This window comes from Tachypleus tridentatus, chromosome 7 (assembly GCF_004210375.1).
Source record: "Tachypleus tridentatus isolate NWPU-2018 chromosome 7, ASM421037v1, whole genome shotgun sequence".
NCBI classification, from domain to species: Eukaryota; Metazoa; Arthropoda; class Merostomata; order Xiphosura; family Limulidae; genus Tachypleus; species Tachypleus tridentatus.
In genome coordinates, this window is record NC_134831.1 from 188,545,327 (window position 1) to 188,567,281 (window position 21,955).

General features: G+C 31.7%; 1 protein-coding gene across 12 annotated transcripts in view; it reads right to left on the minus strand.

Annotated features, from left to right (window-relative positions):
- Positions 1-21,955, minus strand: part of LOC143257523 (coiled-coil domain-containing protein 186-like) — a 62,607-nt gene that overhangs the window by 40,327 nt on the left and 325 nt on the right. For 9 of the 12 annotated variants that reach the window (XM_076516308.1, XM_076516305.1, XM_076516298.1 and 6 more), the window contains exons 2-5: positions 13,225-14,891; positions 6,765-6,966; positions 6,016-6,228; positions 1,380-1,499 (exon numbers count right to left, since the gene is read on the minus strand). In XM_076516308.1, coding sequence (XP_076372423.1) covers positions 1,380-1,499; positions 6,016-6,228; positions 6,765-6,966; positions 13,225-14,621 — 1,932 coding nt within the window. In that variant the 5' untranslated portion in view covers positions 14,622-14,891. Of the gene's footprint in view, positions 1-1,379; positions 1,500-6,015; positions 6,229-6,764; positions 6,967-13,224; positions 14,892-17,601; positions 17,728-18,695; positions 19,041-21,467; positions 21,572-21,955 lie in introns of those variants that run through there. The other 3 variants (XM_076516299.1, XM_076516301.1, XM_076516300.1) reach the window with 3 other exon arrangements.

The following is a 21,955-nucleotide window of genomic DNA, read 5'->3' on the forward strand; positions in this document are numbered from 1 at the left end:
TGTATGGTATGAGTAACACCCCAATACACCACAGTGACTAAGATACACGATACACTGTGGAAGTACACTACGCCACAGTAAGGCACGATACACAGTGGGAATATCATACTAGACACTGATAAGACATGATATCCAATGAAAGTACCCCACTAGACCACAGTAAGTACAACACATGATATTCAATGAAAGTACCCCACTAGAACACAGTAAGTACAACACATGATATTCAATGAAAGTACCCCACTAGAACACAGTAAGTACAACACATGATATTCAATGAAAGTACTCCACTACATCCTGATAAGATCACAGCAGTGGAACCTCACTATGTCATGGTAAGACACAACACAGTAGGAATATCCTATTACACACTGATAAGACACACAATATACAGAGGGAGTACCCCATTACACTATGTATCCCATTATCACAAGGTAGGACACAACAGATAAGGCAGAACCATATTACATGTACAATGGTGAAAATCACAATATTTGAAGGTGAAACTCCAATACAATGTGGCAGAACGCACAGAACACTATGGTAAAACTTACATGAAGCACAGTGTTCATGTTTCTTCTTTCATATACCATGATTCTACTACAGTATAAAATGTCATATATAAAAGGACACATATATCAGTAGACAGAGCCTTGCATGTAGCCACTAACTTTTTTAAGTTAGAAAGTTGGCAAAAAATAGAATCTCAAGGCTGTTTAGTGTCCCAAGATTTTTCCATCAAGAATGTACAAGATGACAGCTGAAATCAGAGGAATACGCAACTCAAATATATAAATCAAATTCATGATTTTAAATAACAATGAATATTACACTTTTTAAAATCTGGTTTTATCATACTGGTAAAAATTTAAAGAACTCGTAAAAAATGTACAGATATTTACTGTATAAATCGTTAATACTGAAATACCTTTCACAAATATTAATACTTTCAAACAAATCAGATTTTGATAACTTACAAATATAAACATTAACGAAATAGATTAATACATTAAAGCTTGTCTTATTATTTGAAAATTAATCAGAAATATAAATTTCTATTTTTTCTTACAAGCTACAAAAACTGGTAAAATATTATCTATTACTGGTTTATGAACACATTTTATTGGTTTGTCTGGAAATAATAATGTACACATTAATTTACACTGATATTTTAGCACATTATTCCACCAGAAATGAATAAATTCCAAGTGTGAAAGCAGCCTTGTTACACTATAATGCAAACACTCTTTTTAAAGACTGACAAAACAGAATATTGAAATCAACTTTTAATTTGTATTATTTACATACAATACTTTTAAAATGAGGTCATTTTTAAATAAGTGGAAAGGTCAACGAATGATATTTGATGTTAATGTTACCTTATGGGTATCCATTTCTGTCTTCAGTCTGTTCTGTGCCCATTTGATCTTAATGTCCTTTGAAGTGATGTCTTCTTTCAGTCGTTCATACTCCTTGAAAAGAGAGTTATAATCTCCAACCTAGTCAGGAAGAAAGTGTGCTAAGAATAAGACTTAATAATAGTCTAATAAAAACATTGCAGAAGAATCATTAAATGTACAGGTAAAACAAAGTAGTTGATTATTACACCCATGTCTATAAAGAACAATTTTGTACCTATTGTTTATACTGAATACACTCAATTATAATCTTTTAATATACAAACATTTTATTTAACAAGTTTCTTACTAATGTTAATTTTATAACCAAATAGATTATATAATTCTACCAACTGCAGCAAAAGTTATTATCTTACTTATGAATTAGTTTGTCAAGCAATGATGGCTGTTGACATTTTACAAATATTAATTACGGCAAAAGTCATGGGGCCATTATGAATGAGCTTGTTAAGTCATAATGGTTGCTCAATTTAATAACATAATTATTATAGCAGATGTCACAGAACTACTTATACATTAGTTGGCAAAGTCATGATAGCTGTAGGCATTTATAGTTATTCAATTATTGATTACTTCAAAATTGAATTTATTTGTCAAGTCATGATGGCTCCTGACAGTTTGTAATTGTATAATTATTGATTACTACAAAAGTCATGGGACTATTTAGAGCTTGTGATGAAACTACTGAAATAGTTTAGTTACTAAATAATATACTCTGGTATTTTGGAGTATATATTACCAACACACACAGTACACATACAGGCAAACTAATTAATGGTTATTAAAACAGTGAACTAGTAACATGTGAGAGTAATAAACTGTCTCCATTTGGATATACAATTCCAACAAAATACAATTAATTTTTGCATAAAGCTACATGAGGGCTATCTGCACTAGCCATCCCTAATTTTTACATGACAGACAAGAAGTAAAGCAGCACTGACTGCCAACTCTTGCACAACTCTTTTACCAACAGATAATGGGATTGACCAATTAACCATCACATTATAATGGCTCCAGGGCTGAAAGGGCAATCATACTGAGTGTGATGGGGATTCAAACCTGAAGCCCTCAGATTAAGAGTGAAGCACCCAAACCACCTGGTCATAAATACAAGTGAGAGAATAACAACACAATCTTTATTCTTACATATTTCACATTATCTTGAAACCCTAAAGAACAAGATGTATTTACACAGAATTAAGAATAATAGGGACCATAATGACAGCACAAGTGAGACAAAAATTTTATTGTATTACTTCACAATTCCAGATTACCAGCATCAATTATTACTCTCTCTCTGAACATTTAAGGAAAATAAACTTTCAACTAAAAAAACCTACAAATCTCTGCATCAGTCCCTAAAACGAATAACACATTCCAGGAGGGCAAGGTACTGAAACAGGGTCAAGCAAGTATAAGCCTTAATGAACAATCACGATTAGCACAGTTTATTACCTTCCTCATCTTGAATGAAAGGAAAATACCATGAGAAACTTCATTTGACAAATAAACGTACACACAGCACAATTCAAATTCAACACTTAACAATAGTTAATAAAACTACAGAAATTTTGATTTATAAAAATTTACAAGTGCACAACATTTTTCAAAAACCTTATTAAAACATTTTTTCTTAATTGTCTAAAAATATTCAAACTGCTGTCTATGATCAGTGCTTATGAAAAGCATCAAGACAAACCTTTCTAAAAACATTCAATCTGCTCTCTATGACCAGTGCTGAAAAACAGTGGCATTGCAATTGTCTAAAAGGTAGTGGGACAAAGTGTTGTTGTTGTTTTTTAAGAGTACTCTAACACCCACTAATATCTTACTCACAGTTACATATGTATTTTAAAACTATACGAACACAAAATTTCCCCTCACTTTTCATATTTTTGTATCATCACTTTGACCAAATATTTTTCTTTCACCACTTTCAATCTTTTTGAGCTACAAATTTTTGATGAAGTCAATTTAAAATACTGATGAATTATGTTTTAGTACTTATGCAAGTCAGTACATACACAGTATGTTGATAAACTGTCATGTTATGCGAATAAGTGCATACACACTGTTGTAACTGAATACAACTTGATCTGTTTTATTTAATACATATATATATTTATATTTATGTTTATTTTCATAAATTTGCACTTGTTATTTTTTGAATTTATCTGCAGATTCCAAAGAATAGTAGTTTTACACTTCTAAAAATATATAATCCATTTCTAGATCTCAAAGCTTTACTGATTTGTTCTTCTGTTTAGTTTTTGCCATACACTTTAGTTGCCACCCATGTATGATGTCATAAAAAGGCATTTTATCATATTTATTATATGAAACACAATATCTGGAAACAGCTCCAAAGAAAATTTGAATATGATTAGATAGAGAAAAATTGGGATTTTAATGTCACAGCCAAGTAAATAAAATGGTTTCAGCAGTAGGGTTATGGTTTTTATGAAAAAATTGGTAGTCAGAGCTCCTGTGGCATTAACTAAAGGCATACATACACCAAGAAGTTCTGAATAATTAGGAATAAGTCACAGAACTATGAATATTTTAAAGATCTATTAAACATTTTCTTCATTTATGAAAGTGTTTACATGTTATATTGGTTTCAAATCTAAGAGTTTTGTTCAATGAGAATTATCATATACGTATAGTTACATTTAGCAAGTAAGGTAGACAATGGTAAAATTATATTATAATTCAAATTCTCCCTTATTGAATATTACTTTTATGTTTATCCTATTCAAAGACATACATAAATAAAATGTCTGACAGGCTACTTAATTATATCTAATTACAGTTATATGTTTTAAATAAAAATATTACTTCCATTATGAGTGGCCATATGTTGTTATTTGACTATCAGTTTATTTAATTTACAAGAGATAACTAGTGAATTGAAACAAACAAAATGGTGACCTCATGATTTTTTCTACATCGGTGATTTGCTAAGTAGGAAAGGTTCTGATTATTTTGAAACATTGTTAAAAACCCTTTTTTTCACAAAATATGCAAACTGCTACAATAAGTAGAAACACCATACATGTAATGGTACCTCTTTTCTTTCCTTTATTTTCTAGACCTTTCTCTGTCATTTACTCAACATCAAAAATATATTTACTGTTTGTTTTTTTTACCTTTGAAATTTCTGAATTTAAGAAATTTAAGTTTTTAAGAATCTTCAATACTTAGCTACACTCAGCAAAGATAAATAACTTTTAAATATGTAATTATAAAACACAGCAGGGGAATAATGCAAATGAAACGTTACATTCAGTATTAGCACGAGTTCACTAACTAGCTCTAAACAATACAACCTTTAATTGGGTGTGAATGACTACTATATCAGTTCCTATATACAAACACAAGAAGAATCTATTGACAATAAAAACATTAAACAAAAATAAAGTTTGGGGTGGCTCGAATGGGTTCAGAAGGAAATATGTTTGTAATAAGAAGAAATTAAAGATGACTGGTTGGAATTAAACATTACACACTTATTTTTATTTCACAGCAGAACTGAACATATTCCTACATCCAATCAAAATTATACCATATCTTCCAATATAAATTTGATATTTCATTATTGTCATGTTTTTTATTTACTGAATATAATTTCAGCTCCTCTTTTCAAAATCAACTTGTCCCTACACTCACACAGCAGTGTTTAGAAAAATGGAACTTCTCATCAATGTAATTCTATATTAACTAATAAAGTATTATTATTTAAAAAAAAAACAATTTGTTCACATGGATCCACCACAGTACTTTTTAACTGTTCTTATGAGACAGCAATAAGATACTAGTTCAAAACTTTAAAATACAGAACTTCAAGGTAAATTAAATTCAGTTGCTATTATCAATCATTAAAAATCTTAAATTTTCCCATTGTTTTATTATAGCTATAATTGTTAATACATAAAACTTGCAAAATATGGAGAGGACCATCATTTATCTGAACACTGGGAATTGTCATAACTACTCCTATGCCACTGTTTTACAGTTCAACCTGAAGGATTTATGTAAGAAATTTTCAGTCTTTCAATAATCAATTAGGAAAAAAATTAAAACAATTTAACTTGTATAGAAAATATAAATGCAGTGTTAGTGGATACCTAAACTAGCTACTTTTACCTATGGTCAACAACTTTTAGAACAGCCTGTCAAAATACAAATACAGTTCAAAACCACATTTATTTACGCGAGTTTACGTTTCATTAAATGAAAACAGAAAAGTTGCAAGAACCAGAACAAAAACTAATCAAAAATGTTTGAAAGGAACACTTCAATGGCTGCTACTTGCTGAAATCAAGTGTTCTGTACCTCATAATACAATGAAATATCTACTCAGAATCACCTTTCTATAAGTCCTGAAAAATGTTTGAAAGGAACACTTCAATGGCTGCTACTTGCTGAAATCAAGTGTTCTGTACCTCATAATACAATGAAATATCTACTCAGAATCACCTTTCTATCAAGAAGTCCTGAAAAAATGTTTGAAAGGAACACTTCAATGGCTCCTACTTGCTGAAATCAAGTGTTCTGTACCTCATAATACAATGAAATATCTACTCAGAATCACCTTTCTATCAAGAAGTCCTGAAAGTCGAGCTTTCTCAGAATTCAATCCCTTGATTCTGTTCTGAAGGTTTTCCTTTTCTCTTCCTACTTCCCGCAGTTTCTTCTCCAAATCATCCCGTGCTTTCTTAGCTACTAGTACTTCTTTTTCACTTTGTGCATATCGTACCACCATATTTTCTTTGTCCTTTTGGGCAACTTCTAACTGTTTGGTCAACTGCAATGTTTTAAAATATTAATGAGGCATAAGGTACAATTTTCTTTTTCATCAGAGTTGTAGGCCATCACGAAATGAAATGTTAAATAACAAATGCTAGTCCACCTAACATATCAGATTTATAACCAGTAGCAAGTTTGCAGAAAGTTAAAAAAAATTATAACTATTTCTATAAGATTCATATGATTTTTATGCACATACCTACACACACAATCACAAAGCAATGCATAAAGAATTATTGTTCATTGGTCTTAGAATTACTGTGCAACATATAAAAATATTTGGTTACTGCCTTACTTAGTATAAAACAAAATGTTAGTGAAATAACTTCTCTGAGGAAGAAAAAGGAAAATTAAGATATTTTGTATTCTAAATGGATAATGATAACCATTACTTGATAAACCTTTCAAAGTAAATAAACAAGGCAAGTGTTTATTCAAGAAAATGCAGTAGGTACTGTTATATACACTATGTAACTAAAAATACAATTATTTACCACAGGATCCTGTTACAACCATTAAAACATGGATACAAACCTTGTCTATCTTGCTCCCTAGGTCAATTTTAAGTTTTTCTATATTTTTCTTGAGGTCTACTTCCTGACAGGTTAACTTTTTTCTGAGGTCTGCAAGTTCTAGTTGTAGCTGGCTGTTAGTACGTTCCAGAAATTCCACTTGCACTTCATAATACTGCAGTGTAGCATGGTCTTCATTGACCTGAGAAATATGCTTCTGGAACCTAAATATACAGATAAGGGATCAAATGGGTCAAATATCTTTCCCAGATTAAATATTTTCATCATATTTGATAACCAACATAGATGAATTATTTGTTATTTGTGATCACTTGGGCATAAACCAGTAGCAGCTAATGAACATAAGGTTTATCTTACAGTTCCATTTATGTACAGAAGTACAGAGCTTATTAAATTATAATATGTGGTCAGAAACATTTCTAAACAATATTTAGCACCTAATACTTGCAGAATTTAATAACCAACCATTAGCTATTCTTCCAAGATGGCTGTTGGCAGTAAAATGTTTAATTACAACAAACTGTTAGATAACCTTACCAGTGAAGAGTCACAATGTTATATCCTACAAAATAGGTTTATTCTCCAAACACATGCTCACCCGGAACCTTGGTATCATGATCGACAGATTTACAACTACTAATAAGTAAAGACCTAAAATTTTATGAATGTCCAAAAATTAATTTTAAGCATTATTACATCACTCATTAAAATGTTATGTGAATGGAGTAAAAAAATATTAAAGTAACTGAGTAAATACAGTTAAAAATATAACCAACAAATTCATAACATACTCAAAAGGAATTCACTGTCAACAACACTGAACATGTTCTGGGTTTAAAGAAACTACTGGTCATTCAGATCATTGACACAGAAGAAATATCATTCCCACAGATAAGTCACCTAAACCCTATTTGATTCTGTAAAACATTTTGTTTTATAATCGTACATATAGAACTAGGGTTTAAAACAATACAGAAAGTACCACAAATATTGTGAATTTAAAATTCTTGAAATAGGGATAATAAAAAATCAAAGAAACAAGGATTGAGATATTGTAAGCATTATCTACCCAAATGACAAACCTTTATTTTGACTCACCAAATGTAATATTGGGTAACAGCATGGAACTAAAACAGCATATGTCCAAACAGTCTGTTTTGCAAATCCTGTTTTATTGTATATAGCACCAAGCTATACCTGGGAGACATTTCTCACAAACTGCTTTTGAATGTTGCTTTCACTACTGACTGATTTAAGTCTATCAATTCCTGAACTGGTGGTGAAGTGTCAAGTCCAGTAACCAACAAATTCCAAATCAAAACCTGCAATTAACCTTGCATCTTTATACTGAAACATTAACAGATATTTTGCACCTTGTGGAAATTCTCATGACCCTACCAATGTCTGCCACACAAGATGAAACAATATTTTCTGCTTAGAACAACTTTATACAGAATACTACCAATAATTTCTCAGTCAGTGAGCACATCAGGAGAATTTCTTCTGAAAGACCCAGTTTAGATCATTTCAGCCCAGAAGAGGTTTTTGACACTTGGTTTTTCAAGGAAAAGAGGAAAGCTCAGTACAAGAAATAGCCCAAAAATGTGGATGTTCTTTGTAATGGATCAATTACAAATGAGCTAAAAGAAAATGGAATGAACAGTCACATAATAAAGAACAAAATACGTGTCTGTTGCACATGTTTGTTTGATGAAATATATAAAATTTACTGTATCACTGTAAAGTCAATTTTAGACTATCTTCTAAAAACAAGTTTTTTTCCTGTACTAAATTTTAAATTTTTTTCCATACAAATGGAAATAAAATATACTTGAAGATGCACATAATTATTTATTTTCCAGTTTTATATTTTAATTACATATGGTTTTGAGCAATAATTAATATTCATTTATTTTTATTAAATTTCTATATAGTTATGGGTAACCTTTTTTTTTCCCTAGTGACCATGAATAAAAAAAATAGGAATCTACTGGCTCCTAAAATAAAATGCTCACTTGGGGCAATGAACCAGCCACACATCTTTCTGCATCCAATTCAAACCTAAAACACATTTACTACAATCTTAGTAGGCCTTAGTTGGTCTATACCTATTACACAACTATGGCTGTTACCTGTTATTGGACCTTCCTGAATGACCATATTACTGCAAAAACCAGTTTTAAAATGTAGCTAGCCAACTTTAAAACATTGTCCAATTGAGAAAACAGCTGATTATGAAAGAAAAGGTACAAATCATACCATGCTCATTCAAAAACAGTTTATAAAATGAACATATGGAATAGTAAATAGTAAGTTATAGATTTTTTAAAGATATTCAACGATGAAATAAGAGGTAAGAACATATTTCCATTTCTTAATTTTTGACAAATACCCTGTATGTTCATGATAATAATTAGAATTACTGATGCAGTAAAGAAAATGGAAAATAAAACATAAAAATTTACCTTAAAAAAAAGAACTTTGATTACTGAAATTATGCAAATGAAATGTGAAAGATTTAATGTAATAAGTAGTATTTTTATACACAATATGAAAATCTTCCTTGCACTTGAACTACTCAGAATCTGAAAACAAATAAATACAAATAGATGACGAATTTTTAATAGACAGTTGAAAAAGAAATCAAAAGTAAAGGTTTTATTTTTCTGAAAACACATACTTTTAGGAAAGGTCTTGTCAAATTTCAAACAATTTCATTCTCTAGTTTCATCTTTTTTGAATGAAATATGACCAGAGCTACACTATCTACTTACAACATAAGTGGTCAATGGTCATAGGGTTAAAATGACCAGCTTTAATGATACTTCTAGTTGAGAGCCTTTACCCATTGTTGTTATTTGTTTTAGAATAAAGCTGCACTGAGCTATTGCTGAATCCACTATAATATAACAAACTTCAGAATTTTTAATTTTAAGTCTATAAATGTTCCACTGACTCACTGAGAGCAGTGTTGATTCAGATAGGATCTCCCCTATGCAAAATAATCTCCCCTGAAATATTTTAATTTTTGTCTTTTTTATAAATGTTATTTTTCTTTGTTTACACACAAACATTCATAAACAAATGAACATGATGACATGAGTCAAGATTTGCTATTATTTCATCAAATATCTCAACTAAACAATACTAGGACCTTGACAGCTTAAAACCTCATTTACGAGAGCTGTATCATTGTAGATGTGAAGGCTTTATAGTTGAACAATGCCAGAGATTATGTGTTTGTATAACATCAAGATACTTTCTCCAGTGAACCTCATGACATAGACTAAACTCCTGCCTTCTTGGGAACAGCAAATAGACAGGAAAAATCCTTGGAGGAAATGGGACAAATCTCACTACCAATCCCTGGACCAAAAAATCTCCAACAGCCATGGAATAAAATTCAAAAATCTGAGGATCTGTGAGAAACAGAAGCACAACAGGATGAGTGAATAATGGTGGTAAATATGTGAACTGAATGACTAATGTTGATGTAAGGATCTGTAGTACCCATGGATCCATGGTAAAGGTTTTCCATACATATGGAAATTCTCAGAGCCTAACCCTGACAGACTCCAAAAGCATACAGTTGTCATCTACATTGGTAACATTTTGGCAGAATAGAGTAATCTTGTGGATGTGAGCAGTCTATTTTAGGTACCAAGTGGCCAAGGAACTGATGTTAGGAGTTGGGACACTTGAATAAGGGCAAAATTATGACCTCCTTGTAGGAACCAAGAAAAGTTGAAAAGCTAACAATGACAAAGATGAATAGAGACAGGCAACCACAACCCTAAGTTCCAAAGACTCTGGAAAATCCATAAAAATCAAGGGTTGGAGAAAGTGTATCTTATGCAAGTCACAATGGACAGCAGCCAATAAACAAATACCATCCAACTATGCATTTCTACACAGTAACATACCAGCTAGGAAATTAGGGAAAGTGTAGAAGCTAACAATCAAATGAAGGTAAATGCTAACAATGGCTCAAAGTCATAATTAGTTTTATGTGCCGATCATCATAAATATCTTAGCACCATACTGATGGTCAGGTGAACCCTAGAAAATTGTGATCTATTCAGGTTGACCACTGTCTCCATTCTGGAACACCACATTTCAATGAGCAGGTCTATTCTTTGAGAGTTTAAATATACATCCACCTGATGGTGGTAGGCTGAAACATGTTGTTCAAACAAACATGGCAGACAAGGCACAGCTGTCCCATCACATAATTGTTTTGAATTTTGCATAAAGTTACTCAAGGGCTATCTGTGCTAGCTGTACCTAATTTAGTAGTGTAAGACTAGAGGGAAGGCAGCTGGTCATCACCACCCACTGCCAACTCTTGGGCTACTCTTTTACCAACAAATAATGGAATTAACCATCACATTATAATGCCATCATGACTGAAAGGGCAAGCGTGTTTGGTGTGATAGGGATTCGAACCCGCGATCCTCAGATTAAGAGTCGAGTGCCTTAACCATCTGGCTATGCCGGGCCTCACATAATTGAGCAGTACACATTGAATGAACTGCAATTTCAAGTGAAGGAGAGAGAGAACTTAGTCTTCTCCTTCAGATATCTTTGGCATTAACCCTTTCGGCGAGGTTGGCGACTGCAGTAGACTTGAAAACTCAGCGCAGCAGGCAACCTTCCTTTTTTACTGTTATTCTTATGTATTGAATTTAACATATATAGTATTGGGTGCAATCACTGAATATTTCAGGGACTTTTGTTGAGTTATTGCCAAGATATCATGCTTTTAGTACTGATACTGTAATTAGTTGAAGTATCAAACATATATATTCAGCACCATACCAAACATTAAATTTTTTTTATTCAGTGCTGAAAGGGTTAAGGAAAACACAGACTCAACTACCAGTGAAAGACCCAAAATATCACACATTCTATTTACAAAGTGAAGAAAAGGAGCAACAGGCAACTGATAAAAATTGGTCTCATATAAAGCCAAAAGAGTAAAGAAAGGCACTGGAAAAAGCTAATCTAAATTCTCTCCATATTTTCCAGGATCACCCACAAGTGCAGCCAAAAAGCCCCCCAGAGGAACACCACTGGACTGAATATATGTATTCATCTCAGAGGTGGGATAGGAGAGACCTGATTTGTCTCTATACCAGAAATATTAGTCAGATTGCCAAAAGAAGAAAAAGTAGTTAACACAAAGAACACTCAAAGTATATCCAATGGTAACAGCACAGAGAAACCCATCAATGAACAATCAGTTGAGAAAAAGTGACCCTATTATCTGATTGAGGTACTTTTTTACAGTACTAGAATACAAAGCACATTGACATAGATGGAGAATGCTGCAAGACAGACAGTGCCAAGGGCAATTAAAGTGGGGAATAAAAGATTGGAGGAAATGGAGAACAAAAAAGAAATCAGACCAATGTTTAGATGAGAAGAAACAGAAATCCTTCCAGTCAAGTAATAGTTGTAGTGTGAAATGAGGCAAGTATGCTTTAGAAAGCATCCACTACGATCACCCTTTGATAATTCTTGGATGAGTGAATAGCAAGCTGTATAACTTCAGGAAAAAATTACCAATAGGAGGTCAAATTATTGAAAACCCTGGGGTTTCTGTAGAGCCCACTTCCAGTGGATCATCAAGAATGAATACACCAGCAAATTTGCTCAACTACCCACTCAAAAGAAAACAGAAAAAAAGACTTGATGAATAGACAATTTAGTGTTTTGCTTTATTTTTTTAATATTAGGACTTTTCTAGAGATTTCATAATCCAGAAATGGGGCACCATTGTGAGCTTTCTTTTCAATGTTTTAAGTTATCTATTTGCTAGAGAGAGCAGTATGTTATGGTCTGGAGAATCTGTGTAGAAAGGGGGTAAAATATAAGTAAAGCAGTGAATCAATGAGTTGTGAATGAGCAGTTGATAATACTGTATAGTATTCATTGAGTGATTCAATTCAATAGCAGAAAAGTTATCTAGTGTCAGAACTGAGAATTATTTCTATTCTGCTATTCAGTTACTCAATGACTTAATGTTGCTTAGTGATCAGTCGACTTCAAAAGGAAATTTTATAAGTGTACAAGTCACAGTTTATACTGAAACATCATAGTTGAAGTAAGAACCAATATTTAACTGTGGAGTGTTAAAAATAAATTAAAATAAATTACTTATACAAGTTAACTTGTCCATAATAAACATTACAAGAAAAAATTCATTCATTATGTTGACTGAACTTCACGTTATTTTTTTTAATTTAAAAAAAACACCTGATGATAGCACACCTTTATAACTTTTGAAAGTAATTTGTACAATTTTGTCATTTATCTAACACAATGGAGGTTATGATTAGTGTATATATGAATTAATTAAGTCAGTAAATATGATGGCAAACACAAAAACACTCCAGTGCCTATTTTACTACATGATTTAAATCAAACAATCACTCAAAAACAGGTCTATGCACTCTTACCTTTCACTATACTGATTGCTGAAGTGTCTCTTTACGTCATTGTGATGATAAGCAGATTTTGGTCCATCACTGCAGACCATTTGATGCTGAACACTTTTGGCACGTGAATAATCAAGTTCATTTTCCAGTTCTGATAAAAGGTTGTCACTTTCATCTCCACTATCTGGACTATACTCTGAAGGAGTGGAAGAAAAGTCTCCATCTGTTTTGACACATGGCACAACAGAATTTTGATGAGTAAAGCTGCTTGTAGTGTTATCCATTGCCTGTACATGAACATTCATCCTCGTTAAATCTGCAACTTCACCCGTGTTATTTCGCACTTCCAATTCACAATCTACATCAGGTTTCTTAATTTTCTGAGCCATAGAAGTGGTACATGTTGAGATCTTGCTCAAATCACTATTGGATGAAGAATTAAGTCTATCATCCTTTTTTTCCATGTCTTTTTCTTCATTTTTTGGTACCATTTCAGTGTGAAAACTACCAAATTGTTCCATGCCTTCTTCCTTTTCAAATTTATTATAACCTTTTATGTCATCATCTCTTTTGTTAGTCATTGAGCAAACTTCAATTTTACCATTTTCTTCTTCACTTTCTTTTCCTTCATTCAGAAATGTGCTACATTCTTCTGCAGTATTCTCTGTTGGACTGACTTGTTCTTCTGTATTTTCCTTATCTAGTAATCTCATCTGATTTGATGATGGTATTGTTTGTTTAGGTATTCCTTCCACTTTACTTTCTGTTACTTCAGTTTCTTCACTTTCTTGACTTTCATTTTCAGGTGTTTCATCTTTAGTTGGGAAGGAGGTTTCTTCCACTTCCAATCCCACACTTTGTCCTGATTCATCTTTAACAGAGACATGTTGTTTTTCAGTGTTTCTTCTTTCCTTCTGTGGGAATGTTGTCTCTTTTTTGTCCTCTTCTTCATTCTCTTTTGACCTAGCTTGAATACAGTCACTTCTTTGTGGACATTTCATACAGTTGAGTTCATCCTCATCTTTTAGCCTTTCATCTTGTTTCAATCCAACTGGAGAGAGTTTGTCATTGTTAGTAACTAAACAGCAAGCCTCAACTTTAGATTGTTCACTACAGAGTTCATCACTACTGCCAGTGTTTACACATTCACTTTCTTTGCAACTGCAGATGTTTAACACACACTCTGAAGTATCTCTAGATAAAATATTACGATCCTGGTCTCCACATGTGCTTTCAGATCTTGTAGACTTGCAACTACCAGGTGTTTTTAGTGAATGTTCAGAAGACCTATCACAAACATCTGTTTCTACACTTTCAAGGCTAACATTTTTTTCAACTATCCTTTCTACAGCTGTTGGTATATTTGTACTTTCTGAATCACTCATCTTAACTAAACTTTTTTCTGTTGCATGGTTCATTTCTATTATTTATAAAAAACTTTCAGTCATTTTGAAATGATATATTTTTCAGTCATGAAATACTTTTCATTCAAAGTACATGTACAAACTGATAATATTAAAGCATATTACTTTATAATTTTAAATTTTCTCACACATTTAAAAAACACTACAAAAAATCTTTTGGTACATATGTCAATAAATATGCAATGAAATGCTTTTCCCTATCTTGATTCACTCCACACATCCTTCGAGTAGTTTTCCCAAATATACAAGTTTTGTAGAAAATATCTGAAAACAAACAAACAAAATATGGTATTCAAAATGATAAATGTAAAGATATCAGTTAACAAAAATATTTTTTTTCAGGAGGTTATGATTTAAAAAGACAGCAAAAACATATTCTGCCCAACAAAACTTCCTAATAAATAGATTCTATAGCAGGGGTAGCCAAACTTGCTTAACTGAAGAGTCACATACAAGAAACTTCAGATGTTTGAGAGCCACAAGACATGAACAAATATTACACACACATTTTTATTGTTACATGCACATTGTGTTACATAAATTTTATATAAGTATTAAAAAATAATGTACATAATAATATTTATTCATGAGCCACAAGACATGAACAAATATTACACACACATTTTTATTGTTACATGCACATTGTGTTACATAAGTTTTATATAAGTATTAAAAAATAATGTACGTAATATTTATTCACGAGTCACAAGACATGAACAAATATTACACACACATTTTTATTGTTACATGCACTTACATACATTTTATATAAGTATTAAAAAATAATGTACGTAATAATATTTATTCATGTATGTAGTTTTTAAACTGTTAATTTGTATTAGTTTCAATAATCACAAAGTACACACATACATACCAAATGTTTTCAAAATCCTAGGTGGTTAGTGTTTTAACTATACTGAATGTATTTAATATGGTAATGAACTAAGGAAACATCTAAGAAAAATATGCAAATTTGCATTTCATTAGCATTAAATGAGACTGCCAAAAATAAAAATAAAAGGGTAAAAGCAGATATTTTAATAATATTTGTCTTATTTAATATCTAGTCAAAACATGGAGGAAAATATGTAAAACAATAAAATTTGAGACATTTTAATCAGATACCACTTTACAAAATTTTAGTCTTATCATAATATTTTTCTGACACAAACAGACACTGATACAATTATCATCCTATTTACTGTTAGTATAAGTCTCACAAGTTTCCATCTTGGTTGTGAGTCATTGAAATTCCAGATGATATTTTGTCAAGACTGTATGAATTAGCTCCATCAAGTGTTGATTTGTAAGAATTGCACAATGCTTTGACTTTGCAAACTTTATCACAGAGTACAGTAATTCACAGCAGTATGTTGTGCTGAAAACTGAGATGAGTCACACACTGGTTTTCTTCAGTTCAGGATATTTTATTTCTGAAACTTGTTCCAGAATTCAATTGTAGAAAGGGATTTATGGATCATCTTTAGATCTACGTCCTCCTGTAGTTCTATTAGTTCCATTTCCATAGCAGAAGATTCTGTAACCAGAAGTTCAAGAATTGGACAACCATAATTGATCACATCAACCATGAATGGATTTACAAGAAAGACGAAGCAGGGCTTCAACTTCAACAAGTCTTCAAACCTGTCTAGGAAATTATCAAGCAGTCCTTGTACCTTATCTTTGTATTCTTCCAGTTTGTGGTCTTTTATTTCAATATCAGGGAATGTATTTATTCTCCTTTTGAGATTAGGAAAGTAACTGAAGTTTCTTAACAATATGTCTCTTTGAAAAAGTCTTATTTTATTCTGAAAGCTGAAAGTTGTCTAAGTAAAATCAGAAGCAATCTTATCCTTCTCCTGGAGTGCCAAGTTGAGAGTTTGTAGATGATTCATTACATCAGAAAGAAATATTATATCTTGCATCCATTCATCATTTCCCAGTTGAGAATAGAATCTTTTCTTTTCTTCAACAAAAGTAATAATAGGCTCCAACAGATCCACAAACCGATTTAAGATATTGCTGATTGACTGCCACCTCACAATGCAGTAGAAAGAGACAACACTGGGTTTATCCTCAAGCTCAAGTCCTTCAATAAAATTTTTGAACTGTCGGTGGGTCTTCCCATTTAAGGGTATGAAATTGACATTTTCAAAAACAAATTTCATAACATCTTCATACTTTAAGTATCTGGCTGCCAGGTGTTCATGATGAATAATGCAATGAACAGAGAGAAACTCTGTTAGCTGGGATCACTTTTCATAATTACAATTAATCCTGCATTTTTCCCCATCACTGCAGCTGCTCCATCTGTTGCAACACTGACAAGTTTATCCAGTGAAATATCAGCACTTGTTAAGGCTCTGTCAAGCACATTTTTAATATCAACACCACAATTTGTTTCTTTTAGTGCCACTAAGTCCAACATCTCTTCTTTCACAGTTACCTCAGAGAAAACAATGATCAAATATTGCTAGTTGTGGGTTGTCTTGTATGTCTGTAGATTCATCAAGGGTTCAACTGAAAGCAAAGGAATTCTTTAACTCATTTTGCATTTTGCCTGCAACAACAGCACTGATCTGGAAGATACACCTTTCTATAATGTGGCGTGAAGCTTGTGTTTGTGCTATTAGTCACTGAAGTTTTGTGTTATTTAGATCTAACACTGCAACAAATTCAGCTATATTCTTCTTAGCAAATTCACCATCAGAATATGGACATTTAGCATGAGCAATATCCCACAATATAAGATAACTAGCTCCAGTTGTTGTATCAACTTCCTTACTGAATGTTCTCAACAGTGTCTGCTGGCTATTTAGTAATGATTTTAACACAGTTAACTTGTCTTTCCATAATTCTGATTTAGATAGATAATCAGATGAAATGTATTTGCAATTTGTTTCATTGTGGCATTTCAAGTTACTGGTTTTGTAATGACTGAGTAACACATTGCAGATAAGACATAAAGGTTTACCTCCTTTAACAGTGAATGTTAAATCTTCTTCCCACTCTGGCTTAAACTTTCAGTTTTCATCTTCATAATTTCGCTACTTACAATTTGATAACTTCATCTTCCTTCACAAAATTTTCACAGACACTTCTAAAAAATTAAAGTGAAAAGAAACAATTAGCTCCAACACACACATGCAACCAAACTCTGCAGCACCCAGTATCACACCATCACTCTGCTAATTTCACTGCCTGCAACACAGCCACAATCAAGTGATTGCAAGCCACGCCCACTAAAACTAACATTGTCAGCACCAGCTTGTACGATTACTGATCCTCCAGTACAATTCCTCTATAATCCTTGTCGATCTGAAATTTCTTTAATCCCTGACTAAAATCTAGCATTAAAATTAGGATTTAAATTCTTAAATATACTTACTCACCATGAACATTAAACTTAGATTTTAATCCAATGGACTCTCAGTTTATACCCGGTAAATAATTATAAAGTTTGAAGATTTTTTATTTATCTTTTATGTTAATTTTGATGCAAAAAGGAGCTCAGCCAACATATTTCCTTGAGCTGCACATTATATGTCATGTAGCTCTCGAGCCTGGGTTTGACCACCCCTGTTCTATTGTCTCATGAAAATGACATATTAACAAATCTATAAATCCTAGACTGTGTGGTGCACAAAAACTTCCAAACTAATTTAGAATTCAGGCCACTGACTATCCAGGATATACCATTAGGATATATCTCATCTTCTTACTAATCACTGATCTTCAGAATGACACTAATTAATATATGGTACAAAGTAAATACATATTGTATATTAACTTCAAGTAAAAATTGTACGGTAAACAATAAAATAAATGTAAATTTACAATAACATCATATATCTAATTCTACTTGTATAAATACGTACTTAGAAATCAAGTAACTTATTCACTAAGTATTCAGTAGGAAGTACTGGAATTGACATGAACCATATAAATATTAATACGCTAGTGATAACTAATACAAACATTCAAGATTTAAAACACATAAAACACCAGGTATAGACAAAATATTACACAGGGGTTTTAAAGGATGTCATAGAGAAAATATATAAAAACCTCTTCCTTTCATTTCTGGCAGGTCATCAGGCAACATACATGTACCTGAGGATTGGAAAGTTTCTAATGTTACTCCTATTTTTGAATAAGGTGATACAATTCCCCTGGAAATTACAGGATAAATGTGTCTTTCTTCTGTAGTGGGAAACATTTCTTGTCTTGGGAGATTATTTAGTGAAATACAATGTCATAAAAATAGCCAGCATGGATTCACTAATGGAAAATACTATTGTTAGAGTTTTGAAAATCTTATCTGTGCAACAGAAATGGTGTACTCAGATTTTCAGCAGACTTTTGATAAGGTACCACACAAATGATTACTTAAGAAAATCACAATGGTGGAGGCTGATGAAGGACTAGAAAATTGAACTGAAAGACAGTAAGAAGAAATAAATTAAACATTTTATGATAAAGACCAATTAAATTGGATCATGATTACTAGTGGAGTACCTCAAGAGATAGTGCTCGGACTTTAGCTTCCTTTCTATTTACAGTAATGATATATACATATATACACACACACACACACACACACACACACACATACTGGGACAAATAGTAAAGTTTGCACACACATGACAAGAATTTAAGTATTTGTGGCTGTACTAAGGATTCGGAGGTACCACAGAACGACTTTGATCAGTTGCACAAATTACCTTAATTTTAAAGTGCAAAATAATACGTGTGTTATCATAATTTGGATCACACAATCAATACAACATTAAATACAGACAACATGATACCATTTGAAAGCATGCTCAATTAGACTGTAGAAGACAACCCTGGAATAGTAAGTTAAATTATTCAAGCCAATTATACAGTGCTCTTTCACTATCTAAAAAACTATCACAACCAAATATCTATTTGTTGATATTATCAAAAGAAGTAATTACCTTTGCAAACAAATTACTAATTCCTTTGACATTTATTGAAAGTAATAAGATATTTGTTATATTACTTGTTAACGGTTATATCTAGTCCTCCCTAGGCAAAAGTTAGCTTTTCTTCTATTCTCTTTTATAAGTGATAAAATTTGCATTTAGCCATTTGAAAGTTTTATTTTGGAATTGTGTTGTTATATTCTAAGAAATTTTTTTCTGATTGATCCTGGTTGTAATGATATTTTGTTTACTTTGTAACAGCAGATTTATTTTTGCTGATAAGAGTGACAGTCAATAACAGAGACAAGCAGTTTACAAGACAATAAATAATTAACTGAGAAGTAAAAGATGAGTCAACATTTTTGTTTTTTTTTTCTCATTCAAACATTTTTGTTTGCTATTTTTCTCATTCAAGCTGTATATGCAAGTTCAGCATGAAGGAACAAAAGTCCCCTCAGTATCTGACTTTATAACCCCCAACAACCAGAAAACTAATCACTGAATCAAACCCCGATCTTCCAAATATTCATCAATATTTTCCATAAACCACTCTACTTTCATATTCTATGTGGAAAATTTACCACCTTGGCAGAGAAATGAAATTGCCTCATGAAAGGTATTTCTGAACTTTCCAAATCTTAAACTTGTAAACACTTATCTTCCCACACTCAGAACTTAGTACGAATAAAATCAGATATCTCACTCTCACTCTTCAATAATTTTAAACAGTTTAATTAGTTCCAGTTTGATCTTTCTCCCTTTCAAAAGAGAAATCTCAACCTGTTCTCCAGTGATAAGCGAGATATCTCCAGAATCATCAAACATGTTGTAACATTCCTTTAAATCTTCTCTAACAGATTGTCATGACTAAGATATCTAGACCACAACTGCACACAGTACTCCAAATAAAGATCATCTTAGTCATTTTAGAAAATATTAATTTGAGCTGTTGAAATCTGCTAATATGCATGAAATTAAAATCTTGTAAATATAGTTAATTTAAAAAAAAAGTAATATGAAAACAACAAAATTTATCTTAAAGCATATAACATGAACCCATAAACTGATTAAAATATGTTTATCAAATCAGAAATAATTTATACAATTATCTTATCTTACACAACCATACATACTTATAAACACAAGTTAAGCACTAGTGACAAAAATTAGCAAATAATACGATGCAATCAAGTCATTTTTAATTATTATTGTTAGGGACTCCTCTAGTACAATCATTAACTAGAATAAAATTACTACATATTTCAAAAAAAGACAAAATTACTACATTCTAGCTGTATCTTATAAATTAGTGCATTGATAAGTTTTTATAAAACTAAAATGTTTGCCACTGAAAGTTTGCAAAATTTGGACAACTAATGAAGTGATATAACTAGGTTAAAGGGGTCTGAAGCCAAAATTTTATTCAATTTTATAACTCTCAATGCTGTTGCATTTTCTACAGTTGAAAGAAACTGATGTCAAAGGTTGATAATTCTGTTTTAAAAATAAAAGTGCCTAATTTGCAAAATGACTTCCACTGTGTCAAATCTGAAATGCATGTCTCTTGGTTCTACCATTCTTACCATTTAAAAACAAAACAAAAAATTATGATACATTAATCAAATTTATTTCCTTAAGTTTTCCTGTTCCTTTCTTAAGCAAAAAATAATTTTAAGAACCTTGACCTGTCCTGTTATGACATTTTTCCATCCTATAATTAATCCTAGTAGCAAGAGTTGCTGTTTTAAGCTACATTCTAAAATTAATCTTCATAAAAAAAAACACAGAACTAAAAACTCATTTTACAGAATGAAGTGTTTTAACTGATAAGGCTCAAAAGTTATGTCAACCATTATGTCACAAAAGAAACATATACTATGGATTTTCTTACCCCACTAACAAAAGCAAGCATCACTCATTTGAAGTTCTACCATTTCTTTTTTATTCTGTCTTTGCTGCTGACATCCAGCATCAAAGAAGATGTCTTATGTAGAACTTAAAAGAAAAACAGTGCCTCTAAGCACAACTATCAACAGCCGTTGACTAATATCATATATCAATTACATTTCGGCAAAGTGCATTTCCAAAAGCTTATTCAAAATATTTGAATAGAATGTTAACATAAAAAACAATGTAACAAAATTACAGCTTAGAGGATTTAAATATATAAAATAATAAGAACACTACTATTGTGGATCAAGTTTAATGACTCTTCATTATAATTTACCTTACAAAATTAAAGCTACATTAAACTTAAATTGAACAGACATGTTTAAAATCACTGTACAAAACGAAAGATAAAATGTTAGTTACTCGGCGACAAAACATGTAAACAAACTAAAGGTGAAAAACTATAATTTATACAAAAATTAAGCTTCA